The sequence below is a fragment of the Strix aluco genome, chromosome 6 (genome assembly GCF_031877795.1).
Source record: "Strix aluco isolate bStrAlu1 chromosome 6, bStrAlu1.hap1, whole genome shotgun sequence".
Classification (NCBI taxonomy): Eukaryota; Metazoa; Chordata; class Aves; order Strigiformes; family Strigidae; genus Strix; species Strix aluco.
Window position 1 is genome coordinate 28,419,960 of NC_133936.1, and position 16,536 is coordinate 28,436,495.

The 16,536-nt window shown below is 41.7% G+C and overlaps 1 protein-coding gene across 11 annotated transcripts in view; it reads left to right on the forward strand.

Moving 5' to 3' along the window:
- Positions 1 to 5,133: 5,133 nt before the first annotated feature.
- NBEAL1 (neurobeachin like 1) overlaps positions 5,134 to 16,536 on the forward strand; it is a 91,466-nt gene continuing 80,063 nt past the window's right edge. For 9 of the 11 annotated variants that reach the window (XR_012623833.1, XR_012623832.1, XM_074829308.1 and 6 more), the window contains exons 1-2: positions 5,134 to 5,228; positions 5,829 to 6,130. Coding sequence is in view for 8 of the 11 variants with exons in the window: in XM_074829300.1 (XP_074685401.1) it covers positions 6,080 to 6,130 (51 nt within the window). In the remaining 3 variants the exon portion in view is untranslated. Of the gene's footprint in view, positions 5,288 to 5,326; positions 5,698 to 5,828; positions 6,131 to 16,536 lie in introns of those variants that run through there. The other 2 variants (XM_074829301.1, XM_074829302.1) reach the window with 2 other exon arrangements.

Sequence of the window (16,536 nt, forward strand, 5' to 3'; positions counted from 1 at the left end):
CTCATACTGTTTGTAGACATGAACTCACATTGACCTTCTGTAGCGCAGAGAAGTAGCAACTTTCCCTAGGGTCTGGGGTTAGAAACCAGAAGAGAGACCCATTATGTTAAGGAGTCTACAATCCTTTCAGTGTGCAAAGTGGGCCCCCACAAGTCTCACACATACTTTAACAGCACACTGTTTACACAACACTGCAGGATCTTTAAAACTCTGCTTTTAAGTTTTACAACACTAGCCATCATTCAGGAGGTCTCTATACCCTTTCTGTGTCAGGAGTTAGGCTAGCAGAGTCCCTGGAGGATTTACAAGGGCACAGCCTTGGTTTCACATCCCACTCAGAAGCAGGCACTGTGCTGTAGCCAACACCTAACTTCTGGGAGGCCATGGTGCTAACATTTTGCTATAATCCCACCTCTAGCAGCAACTGGTATTTCCTAAGCACATTTCCCTTTAGTTAGTTCTCTTCATTTGCATTCTTCCCCAAACCAAGAGGAGTTAGGCCCCAAATTGCTATAGCAGGCACTCTCAGGACAACCATACCCTGTCAGCTGAGACAGAATTAAGTTCAGACATCACCAGAGACTACTAACACCTACACATCCTTAAACCTTGGTTGCTGACATTTATTTTTTTTTTTTTCCCCTGACACACTGATGGCTTTCAGGAGCCATGCTGCAGATCCAGATCTGATGAGCACTGCAACATAATGCAATCATTCATTAAACAACTTCTTAACTAAAGCAGAATGATTTGAAGTGCAACTATGGTAACTTCACTGATCCCTGGCAATAACTGGACAGTGGGGTAGACAGTAAGGGACAGCTTACTTTGAGTGAAAAGTCAGTTTGGTGGAGGAAGGAGAACACTTTTATATGCAATCTTGTGCAGTAACAACCGGTGTCTTTGAGCATCTGCAAAAGAAAGACAGCTATAGCATGAGTCTACACATGCTAGCTCTAATATAGCTAACTAAATGACAGCAGAGAGGGGCAGTTCTAAGCCTGAACACCCATCCATGAATCTTCACTGGCTGTTAGAGCTTGTAAGAACCTAGGCAGACCAAAGCATATAAACACATACTCTATATTTAGTCAGGAAGAGTCTTTAAGATATACCCTACACAGGAACATTCCTAGCACAGCCACAAACTGAAGGCCTGTGGTAAGGGAGCCTATGCTACAGCAAAAGAAACCGAGATCAAGTCGCTGCCTGGGCCTTTTACAGCAGGAGATTCATTATATTGAAGGCCCCCTGTGGAAACAAGCTGGAAGGACGGAGAAGGACAAAAACACTCACCATGGTCCCAGGCTACCCTGGGGTAAATTCCTTCCTGAATTTAAGTCTGATGAATGGTTTAACCCTGCATATATGAAAGCAGAGAAGCCAGGGGCCAGAGGGACTTAATGCTATTAGCCAGACCATCACCTCGCAGCTTTAGCTGTGGCCAGTCTCCAACACTTTGAAAGAAAGCAACTAAAATCCCTAGATACCAGCTTATGTGTCAAAGGGCAAACAAATTCCTTCTCATTTCCAAATTTTGCAAACTACTAACAAGCCCTGAACTACCTGGGGTACAATGTGAATAAGGTGACATATAATTAAGTTTACTGTCTTACCTAATAGAACAATTGCACACTCATTTTGTGCAGTCATGGCCAGAGAAACTCAAGGCAAGCCGATCCTGTGCTACCCTCAGCAAAACACCATCTCGGTGGCCTTGGCATCTTGCAAGAGCCAGCTTGCTCCTTCCCGGTAGCCACACAAAATGCAATCTCAAGTTAATTTGGCTTGAACATCTAGAAACTAGCATCCACAAAGGCCTATTTCTTTACATACAGCAAAAGGTATTTTGATAGTGGGAGTTTTACACACAACTGCCAAGGCCACTTGCCTACAATGTAAATATTACTCCTTCCTCCTGTGCAAGGGTCTGTTTGTAATGGGAGATGGAAGAGTTGAGAGGCAGGTTCATTTCTAAGCATATTTCAGGTCTCCATTTTTAGTAAACAAAGCATTAGCCCTAAGATATCAAGCAAAACCTCAGGTAAAAGCTTTGCCATAGACCTATCTCAGCATGATTTTTGCTGGCCTAGGGCATGATCTCAGTAGAAGCCTTAGAGCCAAACAACATGTTTGAGAATATATGAAAGTCAGATACAGATTTTTGTCTTTTTCATTTGCTTCTACAGAAAATAGGTATAGCTTAACAAAAGTATTACTATAAGGTGTGTGGTTTTTCCTGCCACTTCAGAGGTCCCTTGCCTCAAGGCCACGATCCAATGTAGTCCACTCCTTTGTTGAACCTTTCCTTAACCTCAAATTCATGCCTTCTCACTATTCACACCCTGTTCTCTACCCATTCTGTTACCTGAACTTGCTGACTGACAAGTTCAGTCCAAAGTAAGGTGACTGAGTTACTAACATACAGCTACTGCAGAGAGATAAAGTACAAAACCACAAATAGTGAACAAAGTAAGAAACAACCACTGCTGTAAACAGTAATTTACCATAAGACAGCAGCTAAGGAACAATTAAATACAAATGAACACTACCTACCTGACTATTTAAGGTCCATGAAACGATTGATACATAATTATGGAAGAGAAGATAATGAAAAATCTAATATTAGCTTTCACAGCTAGCTCAATCCATAAACATTCATATCTTCCTCCATTCTTTGACTACTATCTCCTTAGCTGAGTCTTTATGAAGTACACTAAAATATAGATTCACCTAGAATTATACTACACCTGTGGGGCCAAAGCTGTAGCCCACCTTTCTCCACTGTCCTCTCTCATTATTGCTTATATTTGCCTGTGAGAGAGAAAGAACTTACAGTGAATACTGAATGTCGGTCCGTTCTGACAGAGACTAGATTTAATCTACACCCAGTGATGCCAACATCCACAAGCCACCTCAATTTTACAGTGAGCTACCTGGTTTAGGAAAATCTCTAGGTCTGACCAGGAGACCACTCACCCTGTATGCCACTGGAAAAGACTATCCTGTTACAAAACACAAATACTTTATTTTTCCCTCTAGAGCACCTGCATAAGGTGAAAGCTGTCTATACAAGCAGTAGCAATTGTCTAGCCCCACAAAGATAACGATGTCACTATAACTCCAGCAGAGTGGAAAATGGCTGCTTTATAGTCTGTGAGCACCCTAATTACGGCAGCTCTTAACAAGGGCGGAGTCTCCCATTTCTATCAGAGGATCGTTTTTTGTTGTTTCACTAGAGCCTGCTGTAGGACTTCTGTATATGGGAGCAGCTACTATTGCTTACAAAAGTCAGTAAAGCAAAAAAGCAAAGCAGTATTTCAAGGGAGGAATTGGGTTTGACATGCCTTTGCTTGGCCTCAGCTTCTTCAAAGGTAGCAAGCTGTAAGAGAAGTTTGAAACAGGCTGTTGTTTAGCCTAGAAAAGGCTGTAAGAAGATGAAATAAAGATTTATAACACAAAAAGTATGCTATAAAGAGCTTATTTTCCCTATATTACTGTGGAAGGGACAAATAATACTGGTTTGCATTTGCTTCAAAGGTGATGCAGGTTGGCTGTTAGGGAGGAGCTCCTAGCAGTAACTCAAGCCCTGAGATAAGTCCCTTAGGGAAGAGGCAGAATCTCTTCTGATCCTGGAGACTGTTCACAGAGAGGGGGTCCAGGGTGGTTTGAGCATAGCAGATCCTGCCCTGAGGATAGAGCTGGACTCTGAGCTCTTTTTTCTTGATGGAAAAAATTATGTCGCAACCTCAAGGCGGGAGACTATTGTGGCTAGCAGCAAGTACCAGAGCACATGTATCACACGACTAAAAATAATTTTACAGACTCATTTTTGTCAGTGTCCTTCTATCCGTGCTAGGAACTATGTTTAGATATTGCAGTAAAGGATACTTGCCCCACTCTGGCGGTGCTGATCCACATGATACAACACTGAGCACAGATTAGCCCTTAAATTTCTCCAGGGAAACTTTACTGATGTAAAAACAAGACAAATATGCAAAGGTATGTTGCAGGGACCAATCTTAGACTGTCTCTGGGCTCTTGGTGACACTTATCCATCCCTAGCAATTTTTTATACAGCAGACGATACAATGATATTCCACAGTCAATTCCTTTGCAAAGGATTTCCAAACCTCACACGAAACCATTGCAGTGGCATGCAAATCCCCTGCAAAGAAATCGACTATGCAACGAATGGCAATGAATGCTTCCTCACATGAGATGTGATGTACGACATTTACACGGGTGAGAGATGACCCAGTGGCAGAAGGACCGGGGCTGCGGCCAGAGATTGCAAGGCTGTGATTCTCCCAACAAACTTGGGAGAAGGTCCAGGTCTCCTTAAATCTCCTTCTCACTGCCTTGAAGCCTGACACAACATTAATTTCTAGCTCCACTTTCCAAGGGAGCAGATGGTCATGGAGGGAAGCCGGTGCCCCAGGCGAGTCACGCTGAAAGGATCGTTATTGAGCGAGCAGGAGGAAAGTTCTTTGCTGGAGCACTGCTCCCTGGGGAGGGTCAGTGCACTGCCAGAGCCACCCCAGAAAGCTGAGGAATGTCTTTTCACATGTCTCCTTTAGAAACCTAACTTACTGCAGGAATGCTGTCTTAGTCCTACGCAAGCTCTGCATACCAGGTATGGGCTGCTTTAAAGCAGTAGCAGATTGTCAGTATGTATGTATCCACACTCCTCAGGCTATGCAGGCAGGCCTCTCTGGAGCGTATGTAAAACACACGTACGTGCCTGATAACCTTTAATCACTTATAAAGCAGTGGGGAGGGTTCCTGAGGGGCTCCGTCCCACAAGGACTGGGAATGCCCATCCTTTTAGGCTCCTCGTGCGGCCTAGGGGCGCGCCGCCTGACAGGGACCGGCTGCTCCTCCGGTGACGGGCCGTGCGCTGCGGGAGGGCTCTGCCGCCGGGACTGTCCGCAGCGGCCCCGGCTCGCCCCGCCGGGCTCCCCCGGCTCCAGCCAGCGGCCCCCGGCCGAACCGTTGCGTCAGGGCCGCCGGGCGGGCGCTGGAGCGCGGCCCCGGGCCCTCCGCCTGCGGGGGAGGTGCTGCCCCTGCTGGCGGCCAAGATGGCGCCCGTGGCCTCCCCCGCCCCTCGGCGGCGGCCCGGGGCGTGTGCCGGAATGCGGGCGGGGCGGGCGATGTGGCGAGGCCCGGCCCCCTCCGCAGCCCGGCTGCTGCGCGGCGTTGCCCGGCCGCCACCCGCCGTGGCCCGGGTAGGCTGCGGGGAGAGGCCGCGGTGGCGCGGGGGGAGCTGGGGGAGGCCGCGGGCGCGGTAGGTGGTGGCGGCGCGGGGCAGCGGCTCTCGCCCGGGAGTGGGAGGTGGGGCAGGGCAGGGCTTCTCCTGCGCCCCGTGGGGGACGGGAGAGGCCGCGGCCGGCGTCTCTGCCCGGGCAGCCGCTAATCTGCGGGAGACGCCGCTGCCTGGGCCCGGCGGGCCCCGGGGCCGGCTGTGGAGCCCAGGGGTGGGGGGAGCGGGGCGGCGGCGGCTGTCACAGCCGAGCTGGGGCCCGGGCGTGCGGGAGGCGGCCGTCCTCCCTCCCTCGCAACCGCCGGCTCTCCCCGCGCCCTCGGGGCTCCGGCGTCCCCTCTCAGCAGCCCTGCTGCTCCCCCCTTGCTGGCTCCCTGCAAAAAAAAAAAAGAAAGTGCCACGAAAATTAGAAACCAGTTTTCTCCGTCTTAAGGGTAATAATGTCAGAGACGAAAGCAACGCGACCTGCCACCGCGTAATTCCCGAGGTCGTCTGTGGGCTTTAAGTACGGATTTGTTTTTTCCTTCCTCCACCAAAGGCCTGAAGGGTATGTTTTCACTTTCAGAGATTAAAACTGAAGCAGCGCTGGTGAAGAACGGACATGCTCGGCACTCGTCTGCAGTTGCTTGTGTTGTTCTACGTTGTTTACCTGCAAAGGAGAGACTGAGACCCTCTTATTTTCATCCTTGACTACTTCTTGGGTTATGATATAACTGTAATAATAAAGCACAAACTGCGGAAAGAGCACCTGGGAACTGAGCATGGTAGGATCTTGAACAAAAGTAGCTGGTATCGACGAAAAGAGGAAGGGAAGGAATGGCATCCCGAGAGAGGCTGTATGAGCTTTGGATGCTGTACTGCAGTAAGGTAAATATTTGGAGGGGGTTGTTTGTGTGTCTTTTTCCTCATTTGTTTGGAGATCGGGTATTTAAAATGTATCTGTAACAGCTTTCAATACGTTTTTTGTTCTTAGAAGTTACATAGACTTGTCTAGCTTCTGTAAGGATGTAACTGCACTTAGACTCTTTACAACCTCTTCTCTTGAGTTGCTGTTCAGGTTGGGCTTTTTTGCGTGCAAGGTGTGACTTGCAGTGTTCGGCTTAAGCAGTTATTGTAGCTATACCTTTTAACTGTGTGAATGCACATGTTCACATAATTCTTTGATTTGTAGGGCCATGGCATTAAGATGTATTAATTTAATTCACTGCTGTCTAGTATGTAGCTTTATGCTTACTGTTTTCTGTGCAGCTCAGGTTTCACTTAAACTGTATAACAAAAGCCTTCCCAAAGAGCAGATTTATTAAGTTACTCCTGAGTTGTCTTTTGCTGGTTATCACCATAACATCTAAGTACTATGTTAATAATAATGAATTTCCTTCACCTGGCAGGAATGTTATTAAAATACTGTTCAGTCTCCATTTGCGTTATACAGTGTAAAGCAATTCATATGTTTAAAGCACAGGTCCTGATTGCCACCAGGCATGCTGAGTATGTACACAAACTGAATTGCAGATTATCTAAATAGATATCTCTAAAATAAGAAACTACAAAAAATAACTGTAAAGGCAGAGGAAAGGACTGGCCTACAATCACACAGGAACACAGTGGCAAGGGTAGCTTTTGGTGGCCTTATTCTCTGGTTTTGTTTTGCCTTTTCTCTTTGTAGTCTCATGCTTTGTGTGTGTCACAATTTCTTTAACTTTTCAAACCAGTAGGACATTAAAGGTAGAACAAACATTCTCTTGTTCTTCTTCCCAGTTCATTTTTAGAGAAGGCCCATCTCAAGAGCATAGAATGTGAGATTTTAAGTATAGACCATCTTAACAACCCAAGTGCATAATAAAGCAGTGGATGAAGGTTGCACAAAGTAGTCTTAATTGTAGCTTTTCTTAATTTTTGTGTGCGCGTTTTCAACCCTAATGCTCTATGTGTAGTCAAAAATAAAACTAGTGCAAACATAACAGCATGGTATGTCTTCTTACTGCTACCTGCGTGGGCGATCTGTTGGGTTGAAACATATTTGCGTAGACCTTTGCCTTTTAAACTAATGTAGTAATGCCAATGGCAGGAGGAAATGGACTAGCACTGGAGGAGATGGATGTTTTGCCAGTGAGTTCATCGATGTGAGAAGAACAAAGACGTTTGGAACAGACTCCAAGAATCCAGGCTTTCCTCAGCTTTGGGAGACACAGGGCTGCAGAGATGAGCCAAGCTCTGAATTCCTTTCCGCAGCTGATCTTTGTCTCTTTCCTCGCTAGTTCTGTATAAAATTCTTTTGTCTGTCTTATATCTTCTCCCCCTTTGCTGGAACCTTTCTTTCCATCTCCACGTTGTCCCCATGCTAGCAGGAAGTTTGCATAAATAAAGGAGTGCTAGTTAAAATGTATGCTTTAGCTCACTTAACAGGATGTTCAGTTCCTTTATAGGAATGATGTGTATGCAGTCTACTCAGTTCTCAGGTGGTGGAGGATGGACTCTAAAAAAAAAAAACAAACAAAAAAAAAAACACCCAAAAAAACCCACGCAAAACTTTTTATATACTCAGCCTCCATGAGCTGTCTGTGACTTTTCAGTTTTTAGCCTTTTTTCTTCCAGACTTACATTAAGGGCACGATTAGGTGGATTCATATGTTGATAAGGACTTGTTCTTAGGTAGAAATTTTTTATTTATTAAATAAAAATTTGAAGGCAACTAGAGTGACTCCAAAACAGGAGTCTTCACTTTGCTTTTTAAAAAAGTTCTAGACACAAAACGGGTTCTTCCTTCTCTTTCTCTCTAAACTGGTTCAGGTTAAAATGATATCTCATTCTGCTTGAGGCAGGCATCCAGTATAACTGTTTCATCTTGGATTAAGTTTGGTGAAGTTAGGAGCAAGTGAAGAAGCTAGGTTTTAGGATGTAAAATGTTATGAAGCCATAATGTAAATTAGATTGTTCAGTCATGTATTGAAAACATCTGTGTGCTGTACTTGTTCTCCTCGGGGCATCTAGCACAATGGGAAGGTGTAGCAATAAATAATCACCAGTGACAGGTTATAGTGGTTTAGGGAGAAGTCTCTTTATACCTGGAACTGTCCAGTGAAGTGCAGTATCATATCCTGTATGTTTCGCTGTCATGACTTTATTGTGGCTGACATTCTGGGAAGGAAAGCTAGGCAATTTCTCCACACTACAAAAACTGCTAGAGAGTGTGGTTGAGTAAGATGGGAATTTGTTGTGCCACAAATCCTGAATATGTGGCTTTAGCTTTTGCAGCCTTGTTAGCAAAAGAAATGGTAAAATCCAAGCCCCTTTTGTGTGTGATGCTTCAGATTGTTGCAATAAGTAGCCTTGTTTGTCTTGCCTTTTTTTAGATCATCGGGTCCTTCGTGATAGTATGTTAAATATAGCACCCTGTGCTACAGTGGCAAGGCTTTTCATGGCTTTAAAGTGATGTATAATGCTGTGTTACCATCTTACCATCTATCCTGAGTCATGACTCTTGTTCTCTGTGATCACTTGACATCTCTGACAGCATCAGGTGCCTTTGCAACAATTAATTACTTTTGTGCAAAGTAACATTAAGAAGGCATTTCTCTCTTTTCATTGCCTCTTGTGCAGTTTAGCAATTGGAGATCTGGGCAGGCAGCAGCACGTAACTAGGATCTCTGCAGAAGGGGTCTTTGGATGACACCATGTTTGAGGTGGTTTATTTTTCTTTTTTTCATCCTTTTAAGATTATGTTTGAGTGGCTGTGGAAGTTCATTTTTAGTTGGTATTCAGTTGTTTTTCATCTGGCAGTTTCTAATCTAAGGTTGGGGTTTGGTTTTGGATTATTTTTTTTTTTTTGCTTCTGTTCCCCTGAAAGCTATCTTGTAGGGCAATAGCTATAAAGCTGCAGACTACAGTCTGCTGTTTAAGATGCCCAATGAAAGTAGAAGCCACACATGATTTATGATGCATCTGATATTGCATGAAAGCAGTCTAACAATTCATTAAATTTAGTCAAGTTTAGATGTGAGTCACTGGGGTTGTATCACAGCATTATATTGTTAATAGTATGAGCTATTCCTGCCTTGAGTTTTTTGTCATTTTTTTTTTTTTTAAATGATGATGTCAAACTTTCTGCAAAGAAAGCATTGCTAAGGATGCAACTTGCTGTCATGTTTTTTGATGACTTTCAGTTTCAAGTGGTTGTTTTGGTGTTTTTCTGTTCTGTTTTCTGTTAATGTACAATGCTGTTATTCACTTGAATATTGGTATGGATGTAAACTGGTGTCCTCTCATCCAAATGCAGGAATGTGTGCATTCTAAGATAATTGAATTACATGTAGAATAGGTAACACGGGTTCTTTCTATTGAAGTCATTAGGAAAAATTTTTTCCAGTAGGTTAGGTAGACAATGGGAGTATCAAGCGTATTGATTGTCAGTTCAAAGCCTTCAATAACCTACACAGGAGCATGAAACACTTCTTATATAAGTGCATATGCAGCAGATAGCTGAAAATGCTTTACTAATGTAAGTGTACAGCAGGAGAAGAGCTCTGTTGGGTGAACCGAAGGGGGCTGGAAAAAGGACATGCTTTCATGTGTGTCTGTGACATTTTTATGTTCATATGACTGAGGTAGTCTCTACCAGTTTTGCCTTGTAGCCTTAGACCAGCACGGCTGTAATAATATTACTGTTGTAATATTAGTTTATTAACCTTTTCTTGGATGTTAATTATGATCAGTATACAAAATTAATTCATGTTTTATAATACTCTGATGTCCAAGTGGAGAGCAGTGATGAGTGATGTTATTCAGGGGTTGGTATGGGGATCGGTGCTGTTTAACATCTTTGTTGGAAACATGGACAGTGGAATCGAGTGCACCCTCAGCAGTTTGCCAACGACACCAAGCTGTGTGGTGCAGTCGACACGCTGGAGGGAAGGGATGTGCCATGCAGAGGGACCTGGACAGGCTGGAGAGGTGGGACTGTGCAAATCTCATGAAGTTCAACAAGGCCAAGTGCAAGGTCCTGCACATGGGTTGGGGCAATCTCAAGCACAAATACAGACTGGACAGAGAATGGATTGAGAGCAGCCCTGAGGACAAAGACTTTGGAGTAGTAGAGGATGGAAAACTGATTGTGAGCCAGCAATGTGCGCTCACAGCCAAGAAAGCCAACTGTATCCTGGGCTGCATCAAGAGAAGTGTGGCCAGCAGGTCAAGGGAGGGAATTCTCCCCCTCTACTCTTGTGAGACCCCACGTGCAGTGCTGTGTCCAGCTCTGGGGCCCCCAACATAAGAAGGACATGAACCTGCTTGAGCAGGTCCAGAGAAGGCCACGAAGATGATCAGAGGCTGTGAGGACAGGCTGAGAGAATTGGGGTTGTTCAGCCTGGAGAAGAGAAGGCTCCAGGGAGACCTTATAGCGGCCTTCCAGTACTTAAAGGGGGCTACAGGAAAGATGGGGAGGGACTCTGCATCAGGGGGTATAGGGATAGGATGAGGGGTAATGGTTTTAACCTGAAAGAGGGCAAATTTAGGTTTGATATAAGGAAGAAATTCTTTCCTGTGAGGGTGGTGAGGCACCGGAACAGGTTGCCCAGAGAAGCTGTGGCTGCCCCCTCCCTGGGAGTGTTCAAGGCCAGGTTGGACGGGGCTTTGAGCAACCTGGTCTAGTGGGAGGTGCCCCTGCCCATGGCAGGGGGGTTGGAACTAAGTGATCTCTAAGGTCCTTTCCAATCCAAACCATTCTATGATTCTATGAAGTAACTGTTACTGCAGATTCAAATTAAAGAGATTTAACCTCTATCTTATCTGTAAGATTTTAACTATATGTATTTAATCTCCTCCAGTTGTTCTGTTAGGTATTTCAGACTCTTCGACTCTGATAGGTATTTCAGACTCTTAGACATAAAGCATGTCAGGACTTCTGATACTTCTGATATTTACTATATATACTCAGAAAGCGATCAAATACCATTTTATATGAAAAGAGATTTTTCTTCTTTATCAAAAAAATAAATTGCTAATTGCCTTCAGGAGGGGTTTCAGAGGCATAAATGCAGGCACTTAGCTGCCATATGCACCTCAGAAAATGGTATTTGAGTTTTCATTGTATTACAGTGTTTCTGAGCTTTGTCTTACACTCTTGTTTTCAGTAAAGCACTGATTTCATTTAAACACTGCCTTATCTTGTAGGTGATATAATAGTTTGAAGGGAGTCTGTTCTGCAGCCAGTTTCTAGCCTGTGCTTCACATTTCAAAGAGAGAACATTCAATCTTAGTGTCATTAATACAGTAGGGACTCTGTCTGTTAGCAGTTGTAAAGCTAATCATAACGTTCTGTTCTTTACTAATGCAGATAGCTGAGACAATCACATCCCTTGCTGTGTTAAGAGCAGCAGACTTGTGTATAAGCTCTCATCTTAAATGTGCTTTCTTATGTTGTGCTGTATTTTCATTTGTTTTTACAAAATCTGATTGTATTGAGATAAATACGTTGTAGTTTTCTCTCTAGCATAGTGAGGGATATCTATATATTATAAATATCTTCTCATTTAATATTGTAGCATAGAAAGAGATGTGGTACTTTTTTATAGGAGAGCATTTTCTAGTACTAGATCAAAAACTGGACAGAAAAAAACCATTAGTTGTGACTATATGCATTATCCTAGAAATGTCCTGAAGTGGTTAAAGTCCTGTTACTTTGAGTTACTTTTTCCCCATCTGGGGTCCTTATAGGCTGCCTTACAGGAAGAATTCAAGTCAAGAAGACTTGAATGAGAAAAATAAATGGTCTTGGGGGAAATCATGATTTCTGTGTTAGTCAGGAGCAGACCACTGTGAGTGAAGTACTACAAACTGTGGTGTGCTAGCTTTTCTGTAATTACATGGCTGTCTCTTCTCGGAAGACCATTACAGTGCAAATACTTAGAAGCTGAGGCTTTAACATATAAACATGTGTATTTAATTGAGTGAAACTTACATTTGCGTTATGAGGACTAAATAGGTCATTTAAATAATGTCTGCTCTGTGCTGTGAGAAGAGTCTGTAAAAGAGAATAATTTCCATTCATTCCCTGTTACCATGTCTTAATCCTAACATACTATATAGAATTGAGATAATTTTGACATTGAATTGTGAGAATAAATTTATGTGTCTTTGGATCCTTTCAAGGGTGTGCTCCTTGGGGGGAATTCTGTTAGCATCAACTGCCTTGTTTTGGGCCAAAGCCAATGTAAAAGAGGGCGATCTTTATAGTCAAAAAAGTTGACTTGGAGCAAGAACATACCAGTTGTCTCACTGTGTGGTGTTACAGACTTGCCAAGCTGACCTACTCTCACTGACAGAAGGGGTCCTGCTGTATTGTCAGCATCCCTTCACTGTTGTTTTACAAAGTACTGCCTCCCAGACAATATTTTATAGTTCAACTGAATCGCTTAGTCACCTGCATGAAAAGATTGGGGCATTTAATGTGATGTTCAGCAAGTGGCAGTAAATGTATACCTTCCAGATGAGTGTTATGAAATCATAAGGGGTGGTTCATCAGTTTATATTAAATAATGTGAGTTTTTGCTTGCAAGAGGTTTTCAACCTCTGTCCATGTATAAAATTGGAGAGTATTTGTAAAGAAACTAAAAAAGTTTATGATCAGGTCAGCTTTTAGATGTGACTGTTGTAGGACTGCATAAAGCAGTATGATTGAACTGAATTTATTCACCTAAATGATGATGTAGTTGTGTTTCTCAAAGGAATGTGGTTTTCGCAAAATTATGCTTAGTTGTGGTGAGACACATGTAATTCAACAAGAATATGATCTTTGATGTTAAACTGTAAGCCCTGTGTGAAACACTGACCTTTGCATGCCAAATATGATCTCATCCTGACGTAGCTTGCGCTTGTCTTCCTTCTTGTGCAATTGCTGATTTGTCAGTCATTCATATCACATCACTAGATATCGCCTTTGTTATATTAGATAAAGTAGTATTCAGCTTACAACTAGATTAATTCTTGAGCAAACCAGATGTTCAGTGAAAGTAATTTTTCGTAAGTCATTGTCACACAAATTCGTGCCTCTGCCAAAACTAGTGAGTGGAGATTTATTAAACAATTGCTGTGTAAAATATAATTTCTGCAAAATGTTTTTAAAAAAAATCTCTTCATTCTGGGAGAGTGTAACTTGTAAAAGAGCATGTCACAAGACACTTGTAGCTGTGTGTTGGTGAAGATATCTTTGTTCTGACTTTATGAGATGCTGAACTAATAATGGATATAGATAAACAAGAACAGTTGGTCGTCAATTCTGAATTTGCTGTCTGCTATTTAAAGGGATGTCTCATAGTCTAAGAACTAACTTAATTCTGATATTTACAAATATAGAACTTCTCATATAATTAACTGATATGTATATAGGAGACATTAGTCTCTTAACTTAGAGTAGCCATTACCTTCCTTAATTATGGACCAGAGTGACTGTGCTGATGGTTGTTCAGACAGAACAGGGACTGCCACAGAGCATCAGACTTCAGGTTGAAATGAGACAGCAGATAAATCTAAACAGGCAGAGATGTAAGAAAACCATAACATTTTGCAAGCTACAGAGAAATTATTTTTGTTTCTTATCATTCTATAATATATTTGGCAATACATATGTGTAGCTGCTACTTTTAGATAAAGAAGTGTCTGAGGTTTGTCCATGCTTTTGCTGTAGGATTCAGGGTTTTACTGATGTCCAGCATGAGGCTGAAATTACTACGTGTCCACAGGTTTGTGGATTAGTGCTTTAAGAATGAGAAACATCCAGTTCTGAACATACCAACAAATATATTTCAGATCAAGCTTTTACTGAAATGAAAGAATCAAGTGTCTCTTAAATGGAATGATTTATCAGAAAGCTAGAAACACAGGCTTCTGGTTCTGTGTGTTGATGTACTAATAAAAGAGTGAATTTAACAAACACTGGGCTGTTGTGTGGTATCTGAGTTATGACACTTTTAATTTGGTCATCTGGTTCAGCTCCGGGGATAGCATGTGTCCTGATAAAAGAATATTGCCAAATCAACTCAAATATGCAGTGTGTTTGTGCTGTATTATGGAAATGGGAGAAAGGCTTGCCAGCTGCCCATTGAACAGCACTGTAGCTTAATGCCTGAATCCAAATGTTGTCAATGGATACTGTTAAAATATTTACAGGCTTCGGAAAGGTTAAACAGCTGCCATAGAAGAGAGGAGAGCTTCTTTAATTACTGAGCCTTTCTTTATGAAATAAATATATATAATAAGGGAAAAAACCCACTAAAACATGCACACATCTCAACAGTACAGATAAGCATCTTCTGTTTTTAAAAACAAGTCATTTGTTCAGGTAACTTCTCCAATTTATCTTCTAGTAGATGAGAGGCTGCAGTAGAGGAGGATGGAAGAAACAGCAAGAATAAAACTATACTTGATTATTTTCAACATAAACACTGTTTTAAGTTTGACATCTCACTAAGGCTCTTCCATGCATCTGCAAATCTAAACATTAGCTGTTAGATTTCTGTGCTGATAAAATACTTGTGTGTGGTGATGCTTTCTCTGATACTTAAAGCATTTATGATATGTTTTTGATATGATATTATGTTTGTCTTATTTATGATTGAGGATTGCATGTGCCTATAGTGAGCAATAGGAGTAAGTGGCATTATGGCTGTGTAAAATTAGGAATTAAATTTAACAGTAAGAATGGCTAATTATACGAGTATTAAAAGCAGAGCATATCTTAAAACAGTGAGGATATTTAAGAGGTTAAATATCAAAGGCTTTTGAATACATTATTTAAAGGACATTTGAAGGAGGCACAAACAAAACCTCAAAATAAATTCATAGTTAAATACTACTCTACATAGCACAAATAGAACAGAAAGTCAAAGCAGATGCTAAACCTTTAATTATCTAATAGGTAGAAATATAACACAGAAAAAACACTTTTATTTAAATAACCAGTCCTAGTAATTGTGGCTTTTAGACTGAAGTTGTGGGGTGGGATAGGGATGAAGACAAATCTTTGAGGACGTATTCCTCAAAGTGAGTTTGCTTTTAATTATTAATGTAGGGAGAATAGGTATTCTTTTTATTGTCAGTTATCGTTCACCAGAATCTGCCTAAGAACCTGTAGGAGTTTCCCATAAGACATTTAAAAACTAATAAGGAAGCAAAGGCTGTGGTTGAAAATGTAGCACTTGCATTGGAAAGAAGAATTTAGCATTAATGTCAGAAATTTCTATAAAAAGCAAAGTGGAAATGAAGCAGTTTGAGTTTGACTCCTTTAATAAGATAGCAAGATTATTCTTTTAATATTAGTAATAATTTTAGGAAAACATCGTACCTTCATATAGTTTACTGCCAGTTTTCACTTGGAAGGTGGAAGGAGAATTCAGGAACTGAAAAATGTTTTTAAAATTATTGAAACTTCTTATTCTAAAGGCATCATGCAAAAAGAGTAAAGGCTTGTCTTCTGTGGAAGAGTGATTGGAAATGTTAACTGACGGTATATGTGGGGCATCAGCCCAGAGTTTCCAGTAACATAATCCTCATAAGTTTTCTAGAAAGTGGTTGTGGTAGATGCAGGCTGCTTGTAAGTCTCCTTACAAACTCTGTCAATAAATGTTTGGCTAATGCATTCATTTGTATAAGACTTGGTATTATTTTTTGCTGAATTTAGGACTAGCTGGAATGAACAGCTTTCTTGATATGACTGAAGCTTCATGGGAACTGTAGGCTAAGTGGTTTATCATGTTCTGAGAAGCAAGGAGGGAAAAGGTTTTATCTGATGTTCCTGAATTATATTTTTTTTTTAAGTGACAATTTTTATTAGATCTGTAGTGTTTACATGCTTTCAAGGGCAAACTTGGAATTTGGGAGAGAAAATACCATGATGAGAAGTATGGTCCTTTTAATATTTGTTGTGTATAATAACCTAAAATACAAAAGAAGGCCTCAAAAATGGTGATGAGTACAGTGGCTCAGGTATGACTGCATACAGTTTTTTCTCCACAGGACCCTGCATTGTTCACTGTACTAGGTAGATAAAGCTCTTGGGAATAAAGCAGGGTATAGAGAACAGGGGTGTTATTTGCAGAAATGTGACCTCATTATTTACCTGTGCCAATAATTTAAAAACTGTACCAGCAGAAGTGCAATGGATGCCAAACAGCAGTTGCACAAGTAACACAAATTCTGCTACACCCTAGTCTTCTGGTCTTTGATTTTATTTTTTTTAAGGGTGCTTTTGAAAAGTGGATTTGTTTTTTTGGTTGGTTTTT